Source organism: Penicillium canariense (genome assembly GCF_028826845.1).
Source record: "Penicillium canariense strain IBT 26290 chromosome Unknown utg000004l_segment0_segment0, whole genome shotgun sequence".
In the NCBI taxonomy this organism is placed as follows: Eukaryota; Fungi; Ascomycota; class Eurotiomycetes; order Eurotiales; family Aspergillaceae; genus Penicillium; species Penicillium canariense.
The window spans coordinates 129,289-155,212 of NW_026622731.1; the positions used below are offsets into that span (position 1 = coordinate 129,289).

The window sequence follows — 25,924 nt, forward strand, 5'->3', positions numbered from 1 at the left end:
GTAGAAGGTGTAGAAAAGAATGGATCCTACGGGCGTAGCTGTAGTTGGCCATGGTCGACGCAAATATTTCGTTGCATCGAATGATTATTACTTTGGCGGTATATTATTTGTCAGACCTATTTGCTGGCACCAATTAGTTCTCCAAGTAGGGATTGGGAATCGGTTCTAAACTCTTCAACTATTGTTGCAGGTCGAGACGATGTCTGAGGCTCCAGGACAAGATGAGTTTGTTGATCCCCTCCACGTCCGCAATCCACCATCAAGGGAAATTCAAGGATGAAACTGCTCACTCCTAAGGAATACTCCATTATGTGAACAGCCGTCATAAGCACAGATGAACATGAGATGTCAACCCAGCTACTTCCGGTCCAATACATATAACCAGTGGAATACCTCGGGGGTATGGACGGTGGAAGAGACGGGCCCAGGTGGCGCCTTCAAAGGCATCCGCGATCGCAAAGACCAATGTTCCGCAAGGAATGGGAGGTTATCGAACCGTAGAGTGGAGTATGACAACGTGATCCACGTAGTGTCTTTCCGGGTAAGAGGGACCAGGTGCAAGGCTAGTAATTCGACCGGAGACAGCGCGACCGAGCCATTTCGAGAGAGGATCTCTTGAACGATCGGGCAGACACCTGACATATCATCCGTCACGTTAAAAATCTGGTCGATGGAAGTAGCTATCGCGTCGCTAGTGCTTTTATCAAGAATCACATCGAAAGGCGCGAAACGAGCCACGCTGGAAATATCATCCCATGAGAGCAGGTCGGCGCGCTGCCAATGCATGGCTTGGTCTGGGGTCTTTTGATATTCGATGGCTCGACCAATGCGAACGGCTTCCGCGGAAAAATCCACGTTCTATGGACGGCAGGCAAGGTAAGTATAGGTGCGCCCTACTGCAGAGCACAACGGACGTAGGGAAGACTTACCACGATACCGTGACCAGGCCACCGCCTCTTGAGACAAGCATCTCGAAGCTTCAATCCTAGCTTCGAAACACCCGGGCCTAGGTGCAAGATACGTGGTGTACGGGTATCGAAGCTTGGCCGGTGCTCGAGGGCCGACAAGACACTGTCAATCAGCACTTCACCCGAGTTCAGCCATTCGCCAACATCTTGGCCGGTCGCAAATCTGGCATCCCAGAATTCAGGATCATCATAGTCTGGGGCGCCGGTGACCTTGGTATAAGCCCTGCGCTTTGCCATGGTCGGCGAGGCCCGAGAGAAAACTTTTCCGTGCGTCGATCCGGCGTTTTCTTTAGTTCATCATGTGACCGAATGGGTAGATTCGTTATGCTCCAATCTAGAAAAGTCATAGCTTAGTTCCAGACAGGTTGTTGGAGTAGTCATACCTATAACTGTTGATTGAAAATTGACTTGTACATAGAAATTATTTGCACGGTACCTAGATGAATCTTGAGGCGGATGTTCATCGACCGGGCTCGAGATATATACCTGTACTGACACTTTAGGTAGCGTGATTCGATAAGGTTAACCTAGTTTAAGCCCCGGTGAGCAGGCGGTCGGTAGGCACTCTCACCTGTACTACGTACTAATTATTTCACAAGGTCATACCAGTTGCATCTAAGCCCGTGGTAGATTCACCATTTGACTAGTGTCTAAGTGCATAAAATGGCTGGAAGACTGCATTGTACTTTAAATCTTACAGTTAGATTGGGGGCGCTGAGTAAGGTGCGTGAAAAGGTTCAAATAAGCATTATTCTTCCGCCACCAGGCCTTGCATCGGCGACAACAGATCGTTATGCGCGAGGCAATCGTTGACGCCATCAAACACCATGTGCCTGAGCCGTTCTCAGCCTTCGCCATCCAAGACATTCAAGAATTCACACCAGCTAATGAAGATGCCTTCTGCCATGAAATTTCTGCTCCTATTCAAGTTTTCAAATAGCATGCTGGCCTTTCGTTTGCTTCTCCAATTCTCAAGCTTTTGTGGTTGATTTATCCTCTGTTACCGTACTCACAATCCTGTGACCGTAGTCTACGACATGTAGCAGTTCATATATTCCTAATAGACGAAGGTACGATTGGGCTATATGCACAAACTAAGTTACTTTGTCCTTGCGATATGATAATATCTGCTTAGGTCTGACGCACTGCCAGATAATATTCCATGTTCAGGGTGGGGTTCTTGACCCAGAACAGCCTGGCGTCTGCATCGACATATGTTGAAAGGAAAGGCCAAGAATTTGCTTCCCTTTGTCTTGACAATCGTAAGCTACCCAAAAGAACCGACTAGAGGTGTACAAAAACGCAGGCTCCTTAAGTCGGCACTTCGTCAATGTACAAATCAAGCCATTTCCATAATATATATGTACTACGAGTCCTCTATCTCCCGGGCAAGGATGGAGTCGAAGTCATACAATCATCAGCTACTCACTCATGACACTTTGTATAGACTGGGTCCTATCCCTGAGAAATTGAAGATTCTGTCATACGCAGCATGTGGATCAAATCGAATTCCTTACTCTCCGTCAATTCCTGTAGCACATCTGCATCTTTTAGAATATTGCTTGCTGTTACCTAGGTGATACGAGGCCGGAGACAATTAACTTCTCGAACAGCGACTGTGGCGTGTTAGTCGCAAGGTTACATAACAACAAGGAAGAGTATCTGTTACACGGAATATATTAGCGACATCCCTCAATCTAGCCAGCGAGGCGTCACTAACCGATCCAGCCGTTCTTCGTGGTTGGCCCGTACCAGCTGCCTGATGCCGGTGCCTCTTGCCCTTGGGTTGATAGGAGGAAATGGAGCCGAAGTTTCATATCGGACTGGGCCAACGCCTGCGCCCGGTGGAACGGTCGGACCCCCCGTAGGACCCTCGCTGATTCAATGGAAGCTTCGCGGGCTTGTCCACTACTGCGTTGTACATCCTGATGCTTGCCCGCGATGTCTTGGGTGTTCTGATCTGCATTCCTCTCATTTTCTCGGCCTTCTTTCTGTTAACCAGACCGGGCTCATACTTTTAGACTGTTTTGCTTGTCTATCCTTTTAATTGTGGTCACCATACCCACAGTTTCTATCGCAGCGAGTGCACCGGCGTCATCAAGAATGCCCTTGTCAAGAACCGGATGACTGCCTTGCGATCAACCCCGTGGAGTATGCGTGATTCCTTCCCAGGAATCCCTTCAATGGAGCGCTAAGGATCTGCCACGGAATATTTACTGCCTCGGAGGTACCTGTTCTGGAGGGGCATGCCTTATCCATTGGTTCCGTCGGCGGTCGCGACGATAACACCATGAAAACCGTGACCAGTACCGAACCCATCGTGAATGATTCCGCCGATGCGGCTCACATCGAGACTGTCTACGACTGTATACCAGGCGACGGGTTCCGTCACCAATGTGACCTTCTCCGATATCACGCTCTCTCCAGTATTGCCGACTCCAGCGTTGTGGAACAGGATTACGGAAACGGTTCACGGTTCTCCCCGACCGGCACTCCCACTAATGAAGTCCCCATCAAACCCCTAACCGTTGACGGTATCACAGGCTCGGTGGAGTCCGAGGCAGTGGAAGTGTAGATCCTCTGCGGTGATAGCTGTAGTGACTGGACATGGAACGCCGGCGATTTCACGGCATTAAACACCAGTGATAGCTGCAAGAATGTGCCCTCTGGTTCATTGCGCTAAATAAGGCACTTCTGTGAGAAGAGCGTAGTTGTCGGCTGGTACTCACACTCATTTGTTTCTATATATTCCTTGTGGCCCCCATAGACTTGGTCAATAATCCCACTTGCTGGCCGTGCTTGACCCAATCCGGCAAGCCATAAAGGTGGCGCAAACCACGATGCATGGCGCCGTATGAAAGTGTTCTGCAGGGTCCAGGTCTTCTCATCCGGTCCCAGAGGATGTAAGCTGCCACCAGTGGCCAGGTCGATCTACTCTAAATCAAGGGTTTTTTTCTCGCTAACTGGTTGAGTTTGGGATCGACGGTGTAAAGACGATCGGCCTTGGAGCGGGTGATTGGCTCATCATGCAGAATGCACGGCCGTGTGACATCACCATCATCACCTCAATAATTGATCATAAACGCATCCGATCAAGATTTAGCCAGGGATGCCGAGCACAGTCTATCCTGATCAGCTCTATATTTACTACAGCGCCTCAACTGGATGAAATATTGGACTCCCGTAGCTCTTCACTTCAATCGGCCCACACCCGGACAAGATGCGAGGCGATCCGACGAAGAAAAAGGTGGCCATTATTGGGGCAGGGGCAGCTGGTATGGTATGACAGACGGGACCTCATACAAACTTGAAAGGCTGCCCGTTGAATTGACCACTGATGGTATCTGCTTGCAGTCGTGCGCCGCTACGTTGACCCAACACCCCAGCGATTTCGAGGTGACGATGATTGACATCGAATCCCACACTGGCGGCCAAGCGACTTCTGTCTCTTTGGATGAAACTAAATATGGTGCGAGCTGGCTGAATGATGGAGTGCAAGGCGGCTCTGCCATTTTCCGACATACATTCCGGTTCCTTCGCCGCTACGGCTATGAGCCACGGCCAGTCAAGCTTCAGGTCTCCTTTGGCAAAGGACGGGGAAGTTTTTGGACAAATGTGTTCCCTAGCCCCCTAGTTGATCAACATTCCGGAGAAATCAAGAGGCTCGGCTACGTCTTGAAGTGCATCAAGTATTTGATGCCCGTGCTCGGTATCCTACCGGTCAAGTTGATTCTCCGGTTGTTTTGCTTCAGCAATGACTTCAAGAATAAGATGGTGCTACCACTGCTAGCGCTGTTCCTCGGTACGGGAAACCAGACCCCAAACGTATCGAGTGTCTTATTAGAGCGCTTGTTTGACGACCCGCAAATGAGGTTGTGGGAGTACGATCCTGACACGTTGCTGCCAAATCTTCCCACAATGTTTACATTTCCAAATTTGGGGAACTTCTATCGAGACTGGGCAGCAGACCTGCGCACCAAAGGGGTCTTGATCCGCTTAAACTGCTCCGTGGAAGTTTGTGAACGGGGCAAAAAAGGGGTTGTTCTCCAACTACAACCGCAACAAGGGTCGGAGCCTTGGACAGAGACGTTTGACGAGCTTGTCATCTGCTGCCCGGGAGATGAAGCCAAAAAGATTCTTGGTCGAAATGCGACGTGGCGGGAGAGGTATGTTCTTGGTGGTGTGAAGTTCTTCAATGACATCACAATCACCCATTCGGATTCCAATTATTTCCAGAAGATATTCGAAGCCCAGTACGACCCATCATTGGGTGCGCAACCATCAACGAAGGAGAGGCAAAAGCAACTCACATTTGCTGAGCAGCAGCCCCGTTGTGAAAAAGATGGCTGGTTGGGTTTCCAGCCAATGTACTTCACCCATTCCTTGGAATCAGATCCGGACAAAATTGAGATGGGATTCGACTGCTCGAACTATCAGCATCAGTTCCGAGACCGCCTCGGTGCAGGCAATCAACCCTGCCCTTTGGATGGACATGTCTTCCAGACCATTTTTTTGAACGACCAGCAACAAGATATGTGGACCTGGAACGACATTGATCCTTCCAAGATTATTGCGCAGAAATGGTGGCACCAATTTGGGCACCGATGGCAACACTATCTGCGCGTTGTACCGGGTATGATGTTCATAAATGGCCAGAATAGAACTCGGTATGCAGGGAGCTGGACTATGGTGGTGGGTATATCAGGCACCCTCTCAACTAAACCCTTCGGGCTAACACGGCTTATAGAATATGCATGAGATTGCCTGCATCTCTGGTATTGCGGCGGCCTATCAGTTAGGTGCGGAATATGAGCCATTCGATGACTTTGCTGAAGGTTTCTTCGCAAAGTACCTACTCGTCTGCCATGGCACAAAGTACCGGAAACAACGGCCGAAGAAAACGTAAGAGGAGGAACTCGTCATATTCGGATCGTAATTCATGTTATACTGTATTTGCTTTACAGAACATATCTGAAGCTCTCTATCTCACGGTCCGTCTTATTGGATAGCTCATCCTGTAATTCCTCGGCCTCGGTCAACTGCCTTGGGGATCCATACAGCCGATCTCGTCGACGGTTCTCCCCCACGTAAAATATATAGAGACAGATCAGGAAGAAGATGCCAAATACCAAACCAGACATGGCTGCCTTGATACCGGTCTACCAAGCCATCAGGAAGATGATTTTATCAAAGAGGACACAAAGAGGAAATCACTCACCGGATACCCAGGTTTCTCTGAAGGGATGAAAAATTGAGGACCCACAATGTTACCAATGCAGTATGCCACAAACATCAAGGCGCTGACGGTGCTCTTTTTGGTAAAACCAGCAACGTTTGAGCTAATGAGGCTTAACGATAGAGGAATGTTGGCCGCAAAAACTGCGCCCAAACAAAGACCGGTCATCCTGCCGGCCCGGCTGTCGCTGTCTAGTTTCCAGATAAGAATCATGCCGATCATTGAGATGACTGTATTCAACATCATCATGAAAATTCGCGTTTGTTGAACCAGCGTGGCAAAGCCCGAAGTCAGAAGGAGGAAGACCAGTTGAGCAGCCCCGATAGGCATTTGGATCAGAAGAGCTTTGAGATTTGAGAACCCAAATCCAGCGATGATGATGGAAGAGAAGCTGGTAATCCCGCCATTGCAAAAGTTGACACAAAGTGTATAGAGCCCCAGGAACCATGTCTGGGGGTCTTTGATCGCCATAATGACCTGACCCCATCTGAATTTACCTGCATCCATCACACCGGTCTTGTTTTTCAGAGTTCGCTGGATCGCGATTGATTTCTCGGTCTTGTTGAAGAAAATCACCTTGGCCGGCGAGTCGGGAAGGAAGGCAAAAAGGACCAATCCATAGCCCGCAGTGATGGCCCCTAATACCAAAAACAGTAGCTGCCAGCTGTTCACCGTGTTGTTATGGATCAATCCAATCCCATACGCGACCAGGCCACCGACCACGGAGGCGACGGAGTTCCCAATGAACCAGGCTGCCTGCCGGGCAGGCTGCTCCTCTCTTTTGTAGAACATGCCAGTGATCAAGGCAAATCCAGGAGCAACAGATGCCTCTCCTACCCCGAGGAAGAATCGTGCGGCCATGAGGCCGCTGAAAGAAGTACAAGCCGCATGGCACATGAGAATGCCACCCCAAAGGAAGACCGCGAGACTCAAATATTTGCCAAGGGGGAGGCGAACAATGAGGTAAGAACTGGGCCAACTCCACGCAAAATATCCAAAGTAAAAGACTGCAGACGCCCAATTGTATTGGGTACCATGGAGACCCTACGGGCGGGAACGTGGCATTAGGTTTAACAATATTCTCCTTGGATTATCGCGAAAAGATCGGGGGCATACCAAGTCCTCTGTCAGGTTGAATAACGTGGCTTGACTAAGGGCTAGCTTGTCCATGTACTGAAGCATGTAACAAAATCCCATCAGGGGAATAAGACTGAGCCCAGTTACAAAATAAACAATGACGCCGAAAGGGGGTCAGGGAAAACTTACTAGACATCAAGTTTCCAGAGAACCTTTCTTGCCAGTTCAGGAGTGATGTTCGTTTCGAGAACTTGACCCAGGTCCACATCGCGAGCTGCAGGGCTGGATCCGACCTTGACTATGTCAACGTCGAGGGTACCCCCTGATGGGGGTGGTTGTTCCTTTTCCATAGCGAGGAATCTTTTTAGGCAATAATCAGAGAAAGATTGAGGCTGTAACAAGATATACTAGAAGCTATAGAGGGGAAGAAGCAACAACACGTGATAGCCAATTCCGGAAGTGGATGCTGTGTATGAAGCCTAACAAAAGGTATTTTCTTGTGCCCGAGAGACCTTGGACAGTTATATGCTCACGCTCTCTCCACCCCAGCAGGGTGGCAACAGGTGGATCACTAGAAAGGCAACGCCGCGACCGGACATCGGTCATCTCCCTTGGATCAACATAGAAACTGGGTCCGTCATAATTGATTCTCTGAGTAACTGGCGGAATTGGGGGGCGATAACCCGCACCACAGGATGGTCAGACCGCGAGCGGTCGCGACTATCGGCAATGAGACATATGGCAAGTAACTGGTCGCAATGGCATATGCCGAGACAACATCCTATACGTCGCTGACGAGAACTTGGGCTTCTTGGCCTCAATGTCACTATCAATGTTCCTGACTGGGGATCCGAGATTGGGGCTCCGCATCGGCAATCCGGCCAATGTGGGTGGCCCGTCGGCAATCAGCCCCGTCGTCCACCTGTCGGCAACCCACTTGGTCTATCGGTGGTGTTGACCTAACGCGATAACCACCTTCCTGGACTTCACTGGTTCGCATCGTTGAATCCTACCCCAACCCCACAGATTCCGAATCGCGGGGTAGAAGACCCACTACCATGTACTTTGCCGAGCGGTTTGAAATCAGCCAGCTCGCTAAACCGGAAAACTGCAGGTGGAATTCCGCTATCAAAACACGGTCCCCCTCTGGTGGATCGTCGGCAAATGGCCCAGCGAGAGAACCAGATTCCTTCGCCGGGAGGCGATAGCATAGGAGGTCTTCGGATGTGACCCAACGAGAGCCCCTCTCCACGGTCCCTGTCGCAATTTATATGATCGACCCTCCACGAGAATGAGCATTACTGTGGCACCGTTTTTCTTCTTCTTCTTCTTCTTCTTCTTCTTCTGCTTCTTCTTCTTCTTCGTCCCATTATAATCAGTATGACCGTCTCGAGCGTGGGAATGGTTGATATTCGAGCGGCCGTTGATGCGGCGCTTGAGCAGCTGCACGAGGAGCTGCGCAAAGTAAACCATGAGGTATACTAAATTTGCATCCTAAGTTCGTGATCCGAAAAATCCGACAGACTGCTGACTAGAGTCGTCTACTATAGATCTGGTCGAACCCAGAACTCGCGTATCAAGAACACCGTGCCCACGATACCATCTGCGAGTTCCTCGAGAAGCAGGGATTTACAGTTACGCGCCATGCATACGGCCTCGATACCTCATTCGAAGCGTTGAGTGGATCGGGTGGGCGCTTGATTAACTTCAATGCTGAATATGATGCACTCCCGGGCATCGGACATGCCTGCGGCCACAACCTGATTGCGACTAGTAGCATTGCTGCATTTCTGGCGCTGTCGTTCGCGTTGAATAAATATGGCATCCCAGGGCGGACACAACTGCTGGGCACCCCAGCTGAGGAAAATGGCGGAGGCAAGGCCGTGCTCATTGATGCAGGAGCGTACAAGAACGTGGATATTTCCCTCATGGCGTATGCTCCTCCTACCTTATGTATAACCATATCTTGATTTCTAACGCCGCCTTCAGTCACTCTGGGCCCAGGAAATTGTTCCCTGATCAAGAGGCATCTGACGGCATTGCTGGAACCCTGATGAATGCTCGCAAGAATATCTACTGCGAGTTCACGGGCAAGAGCGCTCATGCTGGAGGCAATCCTTGGGAAGGCATCAACGCTCTGGATGCCCTGGTCGCATCGTATAATAATGTTGCGGTCTTGCGACAGCAGCTTCTGCCCGAGCAGCGTATCCACTGTGCCTTCATGGATACCCCCAAGGTGGCCAACGTGATCCCGGCTTATACCAAAGCCTTCTGGCAGGTTCGAAGCCCTTCACTCAAGGGGCTCAATAGTCTTGTAGCCAGAGTGCGCAAATGCATCGAGGCGGGCGCGCTGGCGACCGGATGTACAGCACAGATTAAAGAGTGAGATACGGACCCTCTACAGCGCTCAGGCAATGTAACTGATACACCAATCTTGTTAGGGAGGAGCTTTATACCGATGTGCGGTTGAACGATATTCTCTGTGAACGATACCAAGTCCATATGGGCCAGTATGGCCGGCAGGTGCTCAAGCGACACGACAAAGTTCTGACTGCCTCGTCTGATATTGGTATCACTTTCCTCCGAATAGCCTGGAGGAGAAACTAAGATGACTAATATTTACTTAGGCAATGTCAGCTATGTGACACCAACTTTGCACACTATGTTTGGAATCCCCACTCCAGAGAACACATTCCCGCATCATCCCACATATACTGCGTCTGCTGGAACCGACGAGGCACATGAAGAGGCATTAATTGTGGGCAAATCTCTGGCGCTGATTGGGTGGGATATGATCACGAACGATGAATTGTTTGGAAACGCCTATCGGCAATGGAAGGAGGAGATTGAGCGTCATGACTGAAGTAGATCTCGTATGCCTCCAAAGGTAGAGAGGGATATGTACCTTATATAGTAGCATTGTACCAGAAAGCTGCCATGTAAGACGAAGGCGGGAACAAAACTCCCAGTCATGTCACTATTCTGTTACTTTATTGTTAATGTGTTCGAGTCCAGTCCAGCTGGTATAGTTGTTTATAGGCCCGGCAGGTACAGGGCCCATTGCTGCCTGAGGCCGCCCGGCAAAAGGTTTCACTTAATGCATCTTCCCCGCGTTATCGGCTCTTATTATCACTCCAGTTTCCCGCTCGATGAATGATTCAACTCCCACGCCGCACATGCACACCCTGCTCAGTCGCACCCTCTAATGCCTGTACATTGATCCCCCCGAGATCCAGAGAGACGCGAGCGAGCAAAGGTGGGGATTAATTCTTCATGTCCGGACGGAACGCGCCGCGCTCGAAGAATGGTTGGTCGTCCCTCCCCCCATTCTCTACCCAACTTGAATTGCCATTCCGAGCCCACCACTACCGAGCTGACCTGTGACCGCTTCCCCTCTTGCCCTAGGCTGCAGTACTTGCCGCCGTCGAAAGGTCAAATGCGGCGAAGAGCGCCCCATTTGCATGCGCTGTCTAAACCTGCACCTCAGCTGTGAGTGGGGAGTGCCGGTCAAGCGCGGGGGCAGTGCGCAGATTCGACACCTCCAACCAGCCCCGACGATTGCTCCGGATCAGATTGCTTGGCCTGCGCCAGAGGGGGGTGATCTGGTGGATATCACACCCGATGCGCTGCTCAATGGCCTCTCCCCGATCTCCTGGCCAGGCGACCTGGTCCTCCTAGAGCCTCTCCAAACGACCCCATTCTACCCGCCCATCACCCCAGCCCGAATCCCGACCCCCCTCTACCGGCCATTAAGCGTCAATGAGATTGCGTGCGTCAATTCCCTCACCCTCACCGAACATGACCAAAAGTATTTTCAATATTTTCCCTCTTCCTCTATCATCTATTATTACATGAAAGGATGGCACTGGAGCAGCTTCTGCTACCTGTACCGGGGGCCGGCGGCCACTAACAAAGTGATCATGCGCATGATCCTCGCTATGTCTGCCACTGATATGCATCGGCAGGGGCTGGTGGTGAGATCTCCCGGCCGGCCCACGGCCGAAGATCATGGGCGTTATCACTACAGCCTGGCCGTCAAGGAATTCCGACAGCTTCTCGAGACCCCTCGACGGAGGGTCTCTGTTTCGGAGCTGGAGACTATTTTTGCAACAATGTTTCTCATGATCACGTATGAGTGGTATTTTGGCCATTCCGTCCGCCATCTCCAGTTACATCTTGATGGCGTGCGGTCCCTCTTGGTGTCGCACCCCCAACTCTTCCGCCTCAAAGATGTCACTGATGTGTTCTTGTCCCCAGAGGACGATAGTCCATCTTCGGAGGATGCGGCGGTCTCCACAGTCTCCTTTATCCCGGAACAATTCCTACTGTGGGTCTTGTGAGTTCTCTTGATTGAAATTGTGCTGAATGTGATGGGGACCAACTCATCTATAATCTAGGTACATCGATGCAAGCTGCCGCCCCATGGGGTTGACCGAGTCCTTATATGATTATGTCATGCAATCAAACAACCCAGCACTCCATCCAGATCACTTGCATCGATGTGCTCGCTTATGGGGTCGGTGCTTTTGGGGTGAGCAGTATCCGGACCAGGAGGTTCTGGATGATATCGAAAACTACCGAGCCTTGGAGTTGTTGCATGCCGGGTTCTGCTTTCGCCATCGAACCTGGGGGGTCCTTGTAGAGTCTGGGACCGGATCCGACACGACCGAATCCCTCTTTCGCGAATTAATCTCCACGCGCGATGTATGTTGTTCTTGTTCGCCTCCGGCAGGTGGTTTCTTCCCCCCTGAACTAACAACTTTCTCTTTCTTTAGAAATTTTCCGACCTCTTCATCACCGCAAAGTTTGCCGGAACTGTCTCAGCTCGGCGTACACTAAACACCATTTATATGGCTGTGTGCACATTTTACGCGCAGATTGTCTTTCATCGCCGACTGCTCTGCGTCGACGGCCTGCCTTCCCCCTCCATCGGCAAGCCACGACCGGTATCGTGGACATTGCCCGAAAGCAATTCGCGTCCGATCCTCAACTCCTCCGGCGCTTACATTGGCCGCTCTTAATGGCAATTATCGAAACGGACGACCCTAGCCACCGGACGTGGCTCCGGCAACGCTTGTTTGAGTTGCGTGATCACCATTCAGAGTACGTGTGGGCTAACGAGGTTGCCGATCAGGTCTTGTCTCAAGAGGAGGAAAATCAGGGCTGCTACGTGAATCTCGCCGAGCTCCTCCTCCAGCGGTTTCATGTGCAATGAGGTGTTTTGGGAATCCTTTCTTGTATATCTAGCTGTAATGTTAATATAGATCCAGTCATAGGTGCGCGGATGCCACCCTCCCTACAATGACGATGGATTAAATTCGTCTTCAAGGGCTATTCTCCAGGAAGTATGCGTCATATGCAACTTCGCCTTGGGCTCTTGCAGCCCGCCCGATGATGACTCTGTCGTTCATCCACTTGTACTTCTCATGGCCCGTCTCGATCTTAACGTGGAGGTGGAACCAATACTGGCTAGGGTCGACCGGCCCACCGTCCATAAGCGCTTTCAGCACCTCCGGAGGCCCAGCCCGGGTCCCTTCAGTTCTGAGCATCATGCTGTCAGTACCAGATACTCGCGGTCTGCAAAGTCTGCAGCGGTTCTGTAGACTAGTGGGCTGCGTACCGAATGTAGAGGAATGCGCCGTCATCGCTCTTGATCACATAGTTGGTGTTCACATGAGTCGTTTGATTATCCTCCACCAGCCTGAACCACATCAGGCGAGAGTTTTGTGAGATCGAAGCCATGGCACTCACATAAAATCAGCCCCCCCTGGCACAACCTCTCCGTGGAAGTGCGGTCCACACACCGAGCCAGACTTAATCGGTACACAGCGCCGCCGACCGTAGGGACCACTTCCAATCTCGATGGGCGGATCTACCGCACAGCGAAGAGTAAAGAGATGGGCCAGCTTGGGTGGAGGTGCAAGGGTTTCCATGATAGGTGTGGTCTCGAGCGGAACAAGAAATGGTGGGGTGAGTGAGATGAGTGCGAAGGAAGCAGACGTCCAACGTGGGACTTCTCCACACGCGCGGAGCTTTCCGGGGGTAGACTACAGCCTCACCTTGGCCCCTGTTGAGACCATGCTGATTATCTATGGGGAATGGCAGCCTTCGGGAAACTAGTCAGGCCGGAGGAACGCAATTGCTTCGGTGTAGCAAGGCCTCTAACTGATCTTTCAGTCAGTCTCTCCACCAACATCCCATCAAGCAAGAAAAGCCTAGATGAAGATAGCCATGACTTTTCCGTCTCCCCGATAAAGGCATATTCGAGCTCGGTCCCAATGAAGCTGACGAAGAGCCGTGACATCACGACCAAAGAAAGCTTTCAATGAGGCTCCACCCCCTAGCCGCCGTTGCCGGCCCACGGCCATGGATCGCCTTGACGCCGTACCTGCTGCAGATGGTGTTATAGAAGATCTACACCAGGTGTGATTATTGTCGAATCAACTGATATTGAAATTCGTATGTCAAGTCCATGGCCCATGTTCCATAGCCATCGCATAAAGCCCGGTTTTATTTATTCGTCCCCCGCTCTTTTGTAGTAATCGTCTATATGCTTCCTTTTTTGTAGAGTTGCCCGTATTAATCGCATGATCAACGACCTCCCATGTCAAAATCGGAATTCAAACAATCAATCATTTAGTCAAACACAATGGTCTTGTGTCCGTTCAGCAGCACACGCCGCTCGGTGACATACTTCACCGCAGTGGCGAGCACATTGCTTTCGACGTTGCTGCCGGCGTGGGTAAGCTCCTTGGGGCTCATGCCGTGGTTCACGCGCACGACATTCTGCTCAATGATGGGTCCCTCATCGAGGTCACTGGTGACGAAGTGGGCGGTGGCACCGATGATCTTCACGCCACGGTCATAGGCCTGGTGGTAGGGCTTGGCACCCTTGAAGGAAGGCAAGAAGCTGTGGTGAATATTGATAATGCGTCCGGACATGGCCTCACACAGCTTGGGAGACAGAACCTGCATGTAGCGCGCCAGCACAATCAAGTCAATGTTGTGCTCACGCACTAGCGCCAAGATCTGGGCCTCCTGCTGCGCCTTGGTGTCGGCGGTGACGGGGAGGTGGTGGAAAGGAATGTTATAGGTGGCCGCCAGAGCGGCGAAGTCGGGGTGGTTGGAGATGATCAGGGGCACCTCAATGCTGAGCTGACCAGTGGACTGGCGGAAGAGGAGGTCATTGAGGCAGTGGCCGATCTTGGAGACCATGATCATCACACGGGGCTTCTGGGTGGTGGGGTGGATCGCGAACTCCATGGAGAAGGACTGTGCGGTGGGCTCGAAAGCGGCGCACAGCGTCTCGAGCGCAGGCACCTCATCGCTGTCGGTGGCGGGCGCAAACTGCATGCGCATGAAGAAGCGCTTCGAGGTCAGGTCGCCGAATTGGGAGGAGTCGACGATGTTCAGATTGTGCTGGACGAGGAACGCGGTGACGGCGTGGACGATACCGGGGCGATCGGGGCCCGAAAGGGTGAGGATGAAGCTGGGGGCCATGTTGAAATTGCGCGAGGGACGGTGTTGAAATCCGCGGACTTGAAGAGTGAAATGAAGCACACAAGCGATTGTTCGAAAGAGCCACAAAACCCAAAATCCCACTTTCATCCCACCGCCGATCGCGGTGATGACTCATCCGATCGGCTCCACTGCGAAGGTTAACCGCTTTTACCCCGAACGGCACTAGGCCGTTTCGGGAGTTTATAGTTGGTCGATGTAAGAATCAAAGTCTATGGTGATAGGCCAGGTATTTCAGGTATACGGATATCAGTATTAGTTCTTGGCTATCCGAGAATTCTCCGGAGTGTCCACCAGCTACGGTCTTGCCCTCCCCCTCCCCCCCTTCTTTCCCCTCTCCTTCTTAACCAATCTCACCCAACACGCTCACGTGCCCTTGTTGGCCAAGGGTATATCCGGAGTTGGATTGCCGACCTCAGCCTGCAGAATGTGTGGTGACTAGCTCGTCACGGATGAAATGAGATTTCTCGCCGAGGCTGAGCTGACTAGTATAGGGCCCATCCGGACCCGGCGGGCGTGCCACGCCAGAAGCAGACCATCTAGCCGCCAATCCCCTCGTCGAAAGAGGATAGCGGTTTTCTACATAACAAAGCAAGATGGGATGTAGGGTCACACTTGTTCTCAGGGCACAGACTCCTGCCCGGGGCTGCTCCCGAAAGGCGGGGAGGTGAGGTTCCCCTGCAGAATTTGCCTTCATCCCGCCTATGGCTTGCCCTCAAGATCCGGGGAGCTTGCTCCGTGTCCACGGAGTGATTTTCTGCATGTCTCTTTTGGGAAGGTGATGACTTCATGGGAGAGCGGTCATACGGACCGTCAGGCCGTGACGATCAATTGAGGTGCCATGTGCAACCCTCCTCGTCCAATCTCTTTGGAGTATAAAGAGCCATACGCCTCACAAGGAAACCTTTCTTCTCAGCACTCTCATCCATCAAAGCTTTCAATTCCATTTGGGACACTATCTGTCTCCTTACCCCCGAAAAGATGACGGCCGCTATCTCCTACCAATCTTACAAACATGCCATTCTCTTCTCTGCCTTTTTGGCGACTGTCAGGGCACAACAAGTCGGTACTTATACGACCGAGACACACCCATCTTTGACGTGGTCCAAGTGCACCAGCGGCGGCAGCTGCACTTCTCAAAGCGGCGAGGTGGTCATTGATTCGAACTGGCGCTGGGTACATGAAACCAAAAGCTCGACCAATTGCTATACCGGCAACGAATGGGACACCACCATCTGCCCGGATGATGTGACCTGCGCGAGCAACTGCACTCTGGATGGTGCCAGCTATTCGAGCACCTATGGTGTGACCACCAGTGGCGATGAGCTGCGTCTGAACTTTGTCACCCAATCGACGAACAAGAACGTCGGCTCCCGTCTGTACTTGTTGGAGAATGATAGCACCTACCAGACGTTCGATCTGCTGAACCAAGAATTCACGTTTGATGTGGATGTGTCGAACCTGCCATGTGGTCTCAACGGAGCTCTATACTTTGTGGCTATGGACGCCGATGGAGGCACTGCCCGGTACCCTACCAACAAGGCCGGCGCCAAGTATGGAACCGGCTACTGCGACTCCCAATGCCCGCGGGACCTCAAGTTCATCAATGGGGAGGCCAACGTGGAGGGCTGGGAGCCCTCTAGCAATGATTTGAATTCCGGCACGGGGGATCATGGTTCTTGCTGCGCGGAGATGGACGTCTGGGAGGCCAATTCTATTTCGAATGCGGTCACCCCGCACCCCTGTAATACTGCATCGCAAACGATGTGCGAGGGTGACGCCTGTGGAGGTACCTATAGCTCGGATCGTTATGGTGGTACTTGCGATCCGGATGGCTGTGATTTCAACCCATACCGCATGGGAGATACCTCGTTCTATGGTCCTGGCTTGATTGTGGACACATCGTCTCCCTTCACAGTGGTGACCCAGTTCATCACCAACACCGGCACCTCCTCGGGCACCCTGTCGGAGATCAAGCGCTTCTATGTGCAGGATGGGAAGGTCATTGCTCAGCCGCAGTCGGCCGTCAGCGGCGTCAGCGGCAACTCCATCACCACGTCCTTCTGCTCTGCGCAGAAGACGGCGTTTGGTGACACCGATAGCTTTAGCGAGCATGGAGGTATGGCGGGCATGAGCGCCGGGCTCGCAGAGGGAATGGTTCTGGTCATGAGTCTCTGGGATGACCACGCGGCCGACATGCTTTGGCTGGACAGCACCTATCCGACCAATGCCTCGTCCACCACGCCTGGTGCAAAGCGCGGCACGTGTGATATTTCGTCGGGTGACCCCGACACCGTTGAGTCCACCTACGCGAATGCGTATGTGCTCTACTCGAACATCAAGGTTGGTCCTCTCAACTCGACCTACACTGGCACCACCTCCGGCTCCGGATCGGGCTCGACCACAACCTCCACCACGACTTCCACCACAACTTACACCACAACTTCCAGTGGCTCCAGCAGCACGGGTGCTGCTCACTATGCGCAGTGTGGGGGATCTAGCTGGACTGGTGCGACCACCTGTGCCAGTCCATACACATGCACGAAACAGAATGATTATTACTCCCAGTGTCTGTAGAGACTGTCGGGGGCGTTTGGAAAGAACAGGCTGGATGGAGACTCTCGGGAGAAGGGGGAGCAGAGACTACGATTGTTGATCCTATGACGCGCTCATGTTGGCTCCTGATCTTTTTTTTTTTTTTAATTTACGTAGATCTTTTTGAGAAATGAATGGGCTTTTGCGTCAATGAACCCCAGACTCGTATGATATACACCTCCTTCTTTGCTTAGATCCACAATAATTTAGCTCCTACGCCAATGTTTCGTTAGCGGACGGGCACTCATCCCCATCTTCTATCTTTCGCTGGAGTTTTGGTGCTCATCCGCAATGTCTTTTGGCAGGGCGTACCTGACAAACCCTCTCCGGTCCGCAAGCTTTTTGATCCCTCTGGGGTTCTTCATCAAAGTAGTTGCCAGGGCTAGCCAATGGCGGTTGGCAATCCCCTGCATCCCAAGTCAGCACTAACGCACAGCCATGTAACCCAGTAGTCCTCACATGATAGGGAAAGGCTTCCCCGGATTCAGCAAAGTTCCCGTGGCGTCCGTCTGCAAGATCGGTGACTTGTGCAAAATTACATGCAGCACGCCACTTTGCGGGGAGTCCTCCGCCGATGCTTACCACTTCGCACGTTCAGGTTGCATCCATAGGAATTAAATTGCTGTTTCATACGGACTTTATATTTCCATGAACCTTTGGATGGACTGGGTTTCGGAAAATAAGTGCCCCGAAGGGTCTGTAGAGACCAGATTATACCCCTGCGGAGTGCAGAGTAACTTCGCGGGCTAATGAGTCAAGTTAAAACATCGCGGTAACAGGCAAAAACAATTGTCTCTAATAAGCTTAACAAGGGCCACGATTCGCATGAAAGGAGCATTTTCGCGATTCTAAATATCAAAATATGAACATGTAGATCATCGCCATTTCTGTGCTGACCTTTTTGACCGTTCGTGGTCATCGCAACATGCTTTGGACGGGCCCGTATGATGTCGAGCCACTCCGATAGAAAGTGCCGGTACGTGTATGAACAGGGGGTTCTCCCTTTCCCAAGCCGTGGTATAGCGAAGGGATCAGAGCCGTGCCCCGAGACAGAACCTAGTAAAGCTAGTTAGTCGTCGGCCCACCGATGACTATCACTGATTCGGATGGCGCAACATCCCGTCCGTGGCCCAGCTAGGAGGATGATCTTAGCTCGTTAAATGTACTATGAACTATGAGGTCCAGGCCTTGGTCTCTCTCCGTGAATCATCTCTTTTGCAATTATAACTGTGATTGCCAGCCTGGGAAAAGAAATGGATAGCTCGTGTTAGTGGCTGGCGTGGCGCTGCCCTGCATTGTCCTCACTCATCTCCGGCTTTCTCCGCCACCATTCACTCACCCAACCGCCCGTGTCTAATCCGGCTCAAAGTCTCTAAATCCTCCTGTTGGTTTGACTAGCTTCCTCTGGGGCTTCAAATACCACCCTGTCTTGATAGTGCGGACATATATGGCATGGCGTTGTGTCATGGACCGAGCACTGAACTTCCGTGAATACACGGTGTATCCTTCTTACAATGCATCTGACTAAGATGTCGTTTCATAAATTGTTTTCTGAGAAGCAAACGAAGCAAGCAAGTGCTCCACTATGTACAACTGGGGGTGGAGAGCACTGCCTCCGTGGGGATGATCCATATAAAGGAGGTGTCGGTCCCCTCTTCTTACTTCAGAGCCGCGACCAATTCATCGACGCTCTTCATTTCCCGGTGGTTGTTCTCGCCCACATCCAGGGCAACCAAGACGCGACTCACGCAGTTATATCCAGCGATGCCGGTGGTGAGTTCCACAATTTCCCGATGGTTGAACCCAGCCGTCTGAAGCTGGGCAAACACCTCATCTTCGACCTTGATGGTCCGGGTCATCTGATCGGTATACCGCAGCACAGCACGCTGGCGCGAAGACAACGGGCTACTGTCCAACTGGGCGAGGTCTCCCTCCGCCGTGCAGGGCAAGGTCCGGGCGGCCTGCAGCTCTTCAGGCTTGATGCCAGCCTTGAGCGCGAGAGGGGCATGGGAATCCCACTCATACACCGCGCCATTGAGCACGGCGACCCGGCAGACAGCCAGCTCCAGGATACCCGAGTCCACCACGGTGCGCGTGCGGATGGCCCCCAGGAAGCTATTCCAGCCATCTGCGACCGGCGGGCTGTGCAGCAGAGCGAGGTCGAGTGGGATTAGGGGACGCGGGTTCCTCCGCGCTGCGATGCGGGCATAAATGCCCGCGGTGTCGGCGGCATCATCACCGGTGGGCGGGGTGTTGGGGGCGTATGGAAGCCGCATCGGTGCGTGGGACGGCCTTGCCAGTAAGAAGTTTCAAAAAGCCAGGGACGGAGAGTTGGCAGTGCAGAGCATACATTGGCTGTCCAGCTCTCTCTTTGGGTAGTTTCCCGTTAGCTGCAAGGCATACTTTTCCCCAGAACGGCATCGTGGAGGATCGCCACAACCGACCGGGTGTTGTCGGCGGTCGCCTGCCGAGGGTTGCGATCCGCGGGGGAAAGTATTTACCCGCACGAGTGGGGGAGCGTTTCTCCGGCTCTGGTCACTGCCGAAGGCGCGACAAAACGAATTGCCCGGGGGTAATCGCATATTCGACGCTGACCCGTGAAAGGTGTCGGGGTAGATGTCGGACAAGGGAGGCATCACACCGGCGCCATGGACAAGTCGAGGGACTCAACTGTCTGACTGCTTAAGTGCTTGACTGCCTGGATGCGACCGTGGAATGTGTAAGAGAAACTAACCAGCAACACAACCAATATAGCCAGGAGTCAACGCAATTCAAATCCAACTTGAGTGTGTTTGGAATGATGTGTACAGCGTACCTGATCTAATTATATATCTCCCTCCTACAGGTATGCTGGAGGTTATATAAATCAGACATCCGAGAGAGATGGCGACAGTCCGGGGATATATACCTGCCCCATACCAAGAAGGGTCCAGCACCCCACTCGGGGACTATATCCAAAAGTACCTCGATACGACCAAGAAGAACCCTGCGCATATAGTCAACCAACTAGCTTCAGAAATAAGCATATTTTCTGAATCCCTGATTGGTCCAACTGTAGAAAGTGATGTGCAGGGTGCACGGCGTCTGCAGGCGGGCTACCAATCGCCCGGCCCACGATCGCCCCCTTAGCTACGACACCACTGGCTAAAGCAGATGGGGCTGGGCCGGCGTCTGGTCGCTTATAGTTTCGCGCTTCTCGATGCTTGATCCTAGCCAAGGTGGGGGAAAGAAAAAGGTGAAAATGTTTTCATATGTGCACCATGATGATGATTATCTCATCTTCCGCCGTGGATACAGTACAGGAGAGATTGAATCGAAAGGAGAAAACTCAGAAACAGAAGCCAAAATCGCTAAATCCACAAATGCAATGCTCGATCAGATCGACTCAGGGACGGTGTCCCACCATTCCCTCTCAGCCCTCTCTGGACCGTTGCCGGGGGAGGGGGGGGAACTCCCCACCATCACGCGCTTCGCTTTAGAGCTTGTTGCCCATGGCGCGCTCAAAGGTGGACTTGGGGGGCGCGGAGTTGGGGTTGCGGTGGTGCTTCTTCAGGGCCATCTTGACGTTGTACTCCAATTCGAGGCTGGCCTTGGGGTCGTCGATCGGCTTGAAGTCGACAACCAGGTCATCCTTGACCGCGAAGACGGAGTCGATCTTGAGGTGGGGGTCGGTGCTGGGGTAGATCTGGTTGATGACGGTGGCGTAGTTGGGGTGGGTGATCATCAAGTGGATGTGGGCGGGACGCATGGGGGAGCGGTCCATCACCTCGAGCAGCACCCCGGCAGGACCGTCGGTGGGCAGGGAGTAGGCCGTGGGGTGGTAGCAGTACCAGTAGAACTCGCCCTTCTCGTTGGAGCGGAACTTGCCACGAAGGTTGTTCTCGCTCTGGTCGGGGTCCTGGAAATCGTACTTGGCGTTGGCGGAGGCTTGCCAGATGTCGAGCACAGCGCCCTCGATGGGGGCCCCGGTTTCCATGTCGGTCAGACAGCCGTGCATGTAGGTGACCTGGCCGTTGGGGAGCGGGTCCTGGATGATGCTGTCTCCCAGGGCACGGAAGGGCGCATTGGGCGACCAGAAGGGGCCGAGAATCACGTTGGAGGTGGGAGACAGGCCCTGCTCGGTGACGATTTTGTTGGCGATCTCATCGACGAGCGACTCGAGGCCGATCACATCACAGCAGCGGTGGCCCTCGTTGCGGATGGGGGTGCTGATGGCACCGATGGAGTTGATGAACTCGACGCCAAGCATCCACTCGGCAGGAGTCAGCTCGACCTCGCGGGCGAAATCGTGGATGTGGCGGATGAGGGCACCCAGGAGAACCCGGGCACGCTCGGGGGTCTTGGGACCCATGGCGTTGACCACCTGGTCAGTGAAGGTGGGGTCGAAGCGGTGCTCAGCAGGCATGGTGGGCGAGTTGGAGGTTGCGAGGTTGCGAGGTTGCGAGGTATCGAAGTATACGTTTTACGCAGTATACAAAGTCGAGATCGGCAACAAACCCAGGACAGTTGTGGATAAGAGGGGAGAAAAAAGACCAAACGAAGATGAGCCGACAGAGGTTCTTATAGGTTTCTATTAGCCGCCAGGCCCCAGCAGCACGCGATTACCCCGGATAGCCATCTCCATGGCCGTCAGAAAGCGAAATCCCCCGGACCGCCACGGCGGCAGTCGAATGGAACGCTGCCAGCGCGGGCGGCCACCGCTCGGCAGCGACCAGCGCGCAACAGCCGAACCCGCCGGGATTGCGTTTTGCACAGTGCCGCGTCCAAGCTGGACTTCGGTCTGACTTGCCACCTCGCCCCAATGATGCCCCTGGCGATCCATGAAAAGAGAGCAGAACCATGAGAGCCAGAGGGAAACCCCGCGGGCCTGCGGCCGTGCCGCCCTTCGCTGCCGGACCCTCCCATCCCCGCATCCCAAACAGCCCAGCTGGATAAGACTTTCTCGACGGACATAGTCTGTATCCTCGTCGCGGGATTTTGATCTCGTATGATCCGTCCGCCTGTCTCCTGCAGCCCGTCAGCCTTGCTCCTTTCCTCTGCCTCTGCTGGCTGCGCTCTCCTTTCGCGATCCTTCACCTCATCCGCTGCCGTCGCCATGAAGCACCATCTGATGGTCGGGACGTGGACCGCCCCCGGGCGCATCTACACGGTTCAGTTCGACGACGAGGCCCTCACCCTGGACCTGGTCAAGAAAACCAACATCCCAGAGGCCGAGCCCATCTCCTGGATGACCTTCTCTCACGACAAGAAGGCCATCTATGGCGCCGCCATGAAGAAGTGGAACAGCTTCGCCGTCAACAGCCCGACCGACATCGTCCACCAGGTGTCGCACCCGGTCGCGGGGCATCGTACGTAGTCAATTGCTTGCTGGAGAAGCTTGCGAGAGCTTCGTCTGTGGTCAATTTCCTTCCCCTTGGCTAACTCTGGTCTAGCCCTCGCCCCCAGCGCCGACACCAACACTCGCGCCATCTTTGTGCTCGCCGCGCACAAGCCCCCCTACCACGTCTATGGCAACCCTTTCTACAAGCACGCCGGCTTTGGCAATGTCTTCTCCGTCAAACCCGACGGCGCCCTCGATACCAATGTTCAGAATTACGAGTACGATCCTCACACTGGCATCCACGGCATGGTCTTCGACCCCACCGAGACTTACCTCTACTCGGCCGATCTGCAGGCCAACAAGATCTGGACACACCGCAAGGACGCCGAGACGGGCCAATTGACTCTGATCGACTGCCTCGAGGCTCCCGCCCCCGGCGACCACCCGCGCTGGGTCGAGATGCACCCCAGCGGCAAGTACTTGTATGCCCTGATGGAGGCGGGCAACCGCCTGGCCGTCTACGTGATCGACGAGCGCACTCACCACCCCGTCTTCACACACATCACCTACCCTCTGCTCCCGTCGGGCCTGCCTCCTCGCAACAAGTACCGCGGCGATGTCACCTTCACCACCCACAGCGGCAAGTACCTGTTTGCCACCACACGGTCCAACCACTTCGACGTGACCGGCTACATCACCGCGTTCAAACTGGGCCCCTCGGGTGAGATCGAGCGCCAGCTCTTCATCAACCCCACCTCGACCAGCGGCGGCCACTCCAACGCAGTCAGCCCGTGCGACTTCAGCGACGAGTGGTTGGCGCTGTGCGACGACCAGCTGGGCTTTGTCGAGATGTACCGCTGGCGCGACGAGACGCTCGCCCGCGTAGCGCGCGTTGACATTCCCGAGCAGGGCTTTGGCATGAACGCCATCTGGTATGATTAAACGAAATAAAATGAATAAAATGAAGTAGAATCTGCATATAGAAAAGGAATCAAGACGAGTCCGACCCGTCCCATGAATCTAGACCAGTTCCACCCCAGCGATCTACATTTCGTGTGACGTTTTATTTTCCATAGAGAGATAAGAAGCGTCGAAGAGCAGACTCATAGTAGGTAGACTCAGAGAATCATCGAAGCATATAAATGTAAACTAGGTTGCAGTGCAGGGCGGAAAACATAGGCGGGGGTGAAAAAAATTTACTTGGGGCAATCGGCACTTTCGTCGGGTGTGCCTTGCTTTCTTCCGGCTGAGGCGCACTGCCGACAACGTTGAAACACTTAAAAAGACCATGACGATGGCCCGGGGCCGGGGACTGGTGTGGAGGATTGCAATACAATCTACAATCATTAATCCATCGGCCATTGGAAGCAACACTCCTCCTCTCGCTCTCTGTCTCCTTTAAACTGAGATTGCTCCCCGTTACCACCTTTGCCCCTCCCCTCCCCCACCTCCGCCGCCGCCGCCGCTATACTTCGAGCACCACCCACCATGCCGACTCCCGGCCTCCTTTACGTGACGATGCAGCCTCAGGGCTCACTGCCTGACGCGCAGTTCCACGACTGGTACAACACCGAGCATGGCCCGCTGCGCGTGCGGCTGCCCTTCATCACCAATGGCTTCCGCTTCCGCGCGACCGACGGCGAGAAGCCCGAGTATGTGGCGCTGTACGATATCACCGACATGGACGAGTTGACCCGCAAGACCTACCTGGATCTGCGGACTGATCTGATCAAGACGGAGCGTGAGAAGAAGACCATGGCCCAAATCGATGTCGGGCGCCTGCTGTACGACCTGATCGATGAGCGCAGCGCCCCCAACTCCCGCCCGCTGGAGGACCAAGCCGACACAGATGCCGAGACCCGCGGGAGCGTCCTCGTCGCCGTCACCACTGCCACTCACGCCGACCCGGAGAAGCAGGCCGAGCATGACCGCTGGTATCGCGAGGAACACTTCGAAATGCTCTCCCGCGTGCCGGGCTGGCGCCGCAGCCGCTTGTTTGTGACTTCGTCCATTGATCCCAAGGCCCCGCGCGAGACGCTCGCTCTCCACGAGTATTCTCCCGTCAACGGGCTCGGCGGCGATGTCCACAAGGCCGCCATGAACACCACCTGGCGTCAGAAGCTCCAGGAGACCGTGGTCACCTCTAAGAAGCGCCGCGTCTACCAGTGGTACTACACCTTCGGCCCCGCTCCGCGGGAGCTTTCGTCGCTGGCCTCCCCGGATTGCGTTGGACCCTGGTCCTCCAACGATGAGAAGACCCGCACTTTCCCTTCGACGACACGCCCTGCTGTCGAGTCGTTTGTCACCACCAAGGACGGCGTCGAGATCCCCTACCGATTGGAAGGTAGCACCGACCCCGAGGCCCCGGTGGTGGTGCTCAGCAACTCCATCCTCGTCAACTGGAACATTTGGGACCGCTTTGTGGATGCCTTCCTCGCCCGCAAGGAGAACCAGCGTTACCGCATCGTGCGCTACCTGACCCGTGGCCGCCGCTCCGCCAGCGGTGAGCAGCCCGTCACCGTGGATGTGCTGGCCTCCGACCTGGCCACCCTCCTCGAGGCCCTCCGCGTGCCTCCCAAGGCGGCCCGTTTGATCGGTGTCAGCCTGGGGGGTGTCACCGTTCTCAACACCGCCCTGCTGTACCCCGAGCGCATTGGCGCCTTTATTTCCTGCGACACTAACTCGTCCGCGCCCGAGTCCAACCGTAAGGCCTGGGGCGACCGCGTCGCCATGGCCGAGCAGGAGGGCTCGACCCACCCGGAAACCGAGGAGCCCATTGTCGGCGAGCAGCTGGCTGAGATCACGACCCGACGCTGGTTCGTCCCGGAGTCGTACGAGGCCCATCCGGAGGTGCTGGCCTCGGTCAAGGAGGCTATCCGTACGAACAGTCTGAAGGGCTTTGCGCACAGCGTCAACGCGCTTTGTGCCTACGACATCCGCGAGCGCATGGCCTCGGCGACCGTGCCCGGGCTGTTTGTGGCTGGTGCTAACGATGGCGTTCTGCCCCAGACCATGCAGAAGATGGCTGCTGACCTGAAGGGCGGTGCCGAGCTGAAGATCATTGACAAGGCGGGTCACTTGCCCATGGCCGAGCAGCCCGAGGCCTTTGCCGATGTGGTGACTGAGTTCCTGAGCAAGATTGATGGTTGATGGATGTAGATAGAAAGTTTCTATTGAGGGTACATAGCGAATGATTGATGTGTTGCATGA

At 53.8% G+C, this 25,924-nt stretch overlaps 13 protein-coding genes across 13 annotated transcripts; 7 read left to right on the forward strand and 6 right to left on the reverse strand.

The window, feature by feature from the left end:
* Nucleotides 1-357: 357 nt before the first annotated feature.
* Nucleotides 358-1,205, reverse strand: N7482_006383 (uncharacterized protein; the record flags this gene model as incomplete). Its single annotated transcript, XM_056688508.1, has 2 exons — nucleotides 358-858; nucleotides 930-1,205. 2 exons carry the CDS (start codon nucleotides 1,203-1,205, stop codon nucleotides 358-360), a joined length of 777 nt encoding a protein of 258 aa, XP_056540937.1.
* A 2,053-nt stretch (nucleotides 1,206-3,258) lies between these two features.
* Nucleotides 3,259-3,543, forward strand: N7482_006384 (uncharacterized protein; the record flags this gene model as incomplete). The annotated part of the gene is made up of 1 exon (XM_056688509.1): nucleotides 3,259-3,543. The coding sequence occupies one exon, from the start codon at nucleotides 3,259-3,261 to the stop codon at nucleotides 3,541-3,543; it is 285 nt and encodes a 94-aa protein (XP_056540938.1).
* A 645-nt stretch (nucleotides 3,544-4,188) lies between these two features.
* On the forward strand, nucleotides 4,189-5,874 carry N7482_006385 (putative flavin-containing amine oxidasedehydrogenase; the record flags this gene model as incomplete). The annotated part of the gene is made up of 3 exons (XM_056688510.1): nucleotides 4,189-4,248; nucleotides 4,323-5,660; nucleotides 5,716-5,874. 3 exons carry the CDS (start codon nucleotides 4,189-4,191, stop codon nucleotides 5,872-5,874), a joined length of 1,557 nt encoding a protein of 518 aa, XP_056540939.1.
* Nucleotides 5,875-5,926: 52 nt separating this feature from the next.
* On the reverse strand, nucleotides 5,927-7,631 carry N7482_006386 (uncharacterized protein; the record flags this gene model as incomplete). Its single annotated transcript, XM_056688511.1, has 4 exons — nucleotides 5,927-6,127; nucleotides 6,187-7,248; nucleotides 7,321-7,414; nucleotides 7,471-7,631. The coding sequence occupies 4 exons, from the start codon at nucleotides 7,629-7,631 to the stop codon at nucleotides 5,927-5,929; spliced, it is 1,518 nt and encodes a 505-aa protein (XP_056540940.1).
* A 1,030-nt stretch (nucleotides 7,632-8,661) lies between these two features.
* N7482_006387 (M20 family metallopeptidase) lies at nucleotides 8,662-10,144 on the forward strand (the record flags this gene model as incomplete). Its single annotated transcript, XM_056688512.1, has 5 exons — nucleotides 8,662-8,757; nucleotides 8,832-9,214; nucleotides 9,271-9,663; nucleotides 9,723-9,850; nucleotides 9,909-10,144. The coding sequence occupies 5 exons, from the start codon at nucleotides 8,662-8,664 to the stop codon at nucleotides 10,142-10,144; spliced, it is 1,236 nt and encodes a 411-aa protein (XP_056540941.1).
* A 598-nt stretch (nucleotides 10,145-10,742) lies between these two features.
* Nucleotides 10,743-12,496, forward strand: N7482_006388 (uncharacterized protein; the record flags this gene model as incomplete). The annotated part of the gene is made up of 4 exons (XM_056688513.1): nucleotides 10,743-11,617; nucleotides 11,679-11,985; nucleotides 12,057-12,111; nucleotides 12,159-12,496. 4 exons carry the CDS (start codon nucleotides 10,743-10,745, stop codon nucleotides 12,494-12,496), a joined length of 1,575 nt encoding a protein of 524 aa, XP_056540942.1.
* A 109-nt stretch (nucleotides 12,497-12,605) lies between these two features.
* Nucleotides 12,606-13,214, reverse strand: N7482_006389 (DUF3237 domain-containing protein; the record flags this gene model as incomplete). Its single annotated transcript, XM_056688514.1, has 3 exons — nucleotides 12,606-12,858; nucleotides 12,902-12,982; nucleotides 13,033-13,214. The coding sequence occupies 3 exons, from the start codon at nucleotides 13,212-13,214 to the stop codon at nucleotides 12,606-12,608; spliced, it is 516 nt and encodes a 171-aa protein (XP_056540943.1).
* Nucleotides 13,215-13,917: 703 nt separating this feature from the next.
* Nucleotides 13,918-14,781, reverse strand: N7482_006390 (formyltetrahydrofolate deformylase; the record flags this gene model as incomplete). Its single annotated transcript, XM_056688515.1, has 1 exon — nucleotides 13,918-14,781. One exon carries the CDS (start codon nucleotides 14,779-14,781, stop codon nucleotides 13,918-13,920), a length of 864 nt encoding a protein of 287 aa, XP_056540944.1.
* A 999-nt stretch (nucleotides 14,782-15,780) lies between these two features.
* On the forward strand, nucleotides 15,781-17,376 carry cbhB (putative 1,4-beta-D-glucan-cellobiohydrolyase; the record flags this gene model as incomplete). The annotated part of the gene is made up of 1 exon (XM_056688516.1): nucleotides 15,781-17,376. The coding sequence occupies one exon, from the start codon at nucleotides 15,781-15,783 to the stop codon at nucleotides 17,374-17,376; it is 1,596 nt and encodes a 531-aa protein (XP_056540945.1).
* A 1,676-nt stretch (nucleotides 17,377-19,052) lies between these two features.
* Nucleotides 19,053-19,670, reverse strand: N7482_006392 (carboxymuconolactone decarboxylase family protein; the record flags this gene model as incomplete). Its single annotated transcript, XM_056688517.1, has 1 exon — nucleotides 19,053-19,670. One exon carries the CDS (start codon nucleotides 19,668-19,670, stop codon nucleotides 19,053-19,055), a length of 618 nt encoding a protein of 205 aa, XP_056540946.1.
* A 1,199-nt stretch (nucleotides 19,671-20,869) lies between these two features.
* On the reverse strand, nucleotides 20,870-21,799 carry N7482_006393 (putative catechol dioxygenase; the record flags this gene model as incomplete). The annotated part of the gene is made up of 1 exon (XM_056688518.1): nucleotides 20,870-21,799. The coding sequence occupies one exon, from the start codon at nucleotides 21,797-21,799 to the stop codon at nucleotides 20,870-20,872; it is 930 nt and encodes a 309-aa protein (XP_056540947.1).
* A 690-nt stretch (nucleotides 21,800-22,489) lies between these two features.
* On the forward strand, nucleotides 22,490-23,656 carry N7482_006394 (lactonase family protein; the record flags this gene model as incomplete). The annotated part of the gene is made up of 2 exons (XM_056688519.1): nucleotides 22,490-22,742; nucleotides 22,827-23,656. 2 exons carry the CDS (start codon nucleotides 22,490-22,492, stop codon nucleotides 23,654-23,656), a joined length of 1,083 nt encoding a protein of 360 aa, XP_056540948.1.
* Nucleotides 23,657-24,202: 546 nt separating this feature from the next.
* On the forward strand, nucleotides 24,203-25,864 carry N7482_006395 (putative alpha/beta hydrolase; the record flags this gene model as incomplete). The annotated part of the gene is made up of 1 exon (XM_056688520.1): nucleotides 24,203-25,864. One exon carries the CDS (start codon nucleotides 24,203-24,205, stop codon nucleotides 25,862-25,864), a length of 1,662 nt encoding a protein of 553 aa, XP_056540949.1.
* Between the last annotated feature and the right edge of the window lie 60 nt (nucleotides 25,865-25,924).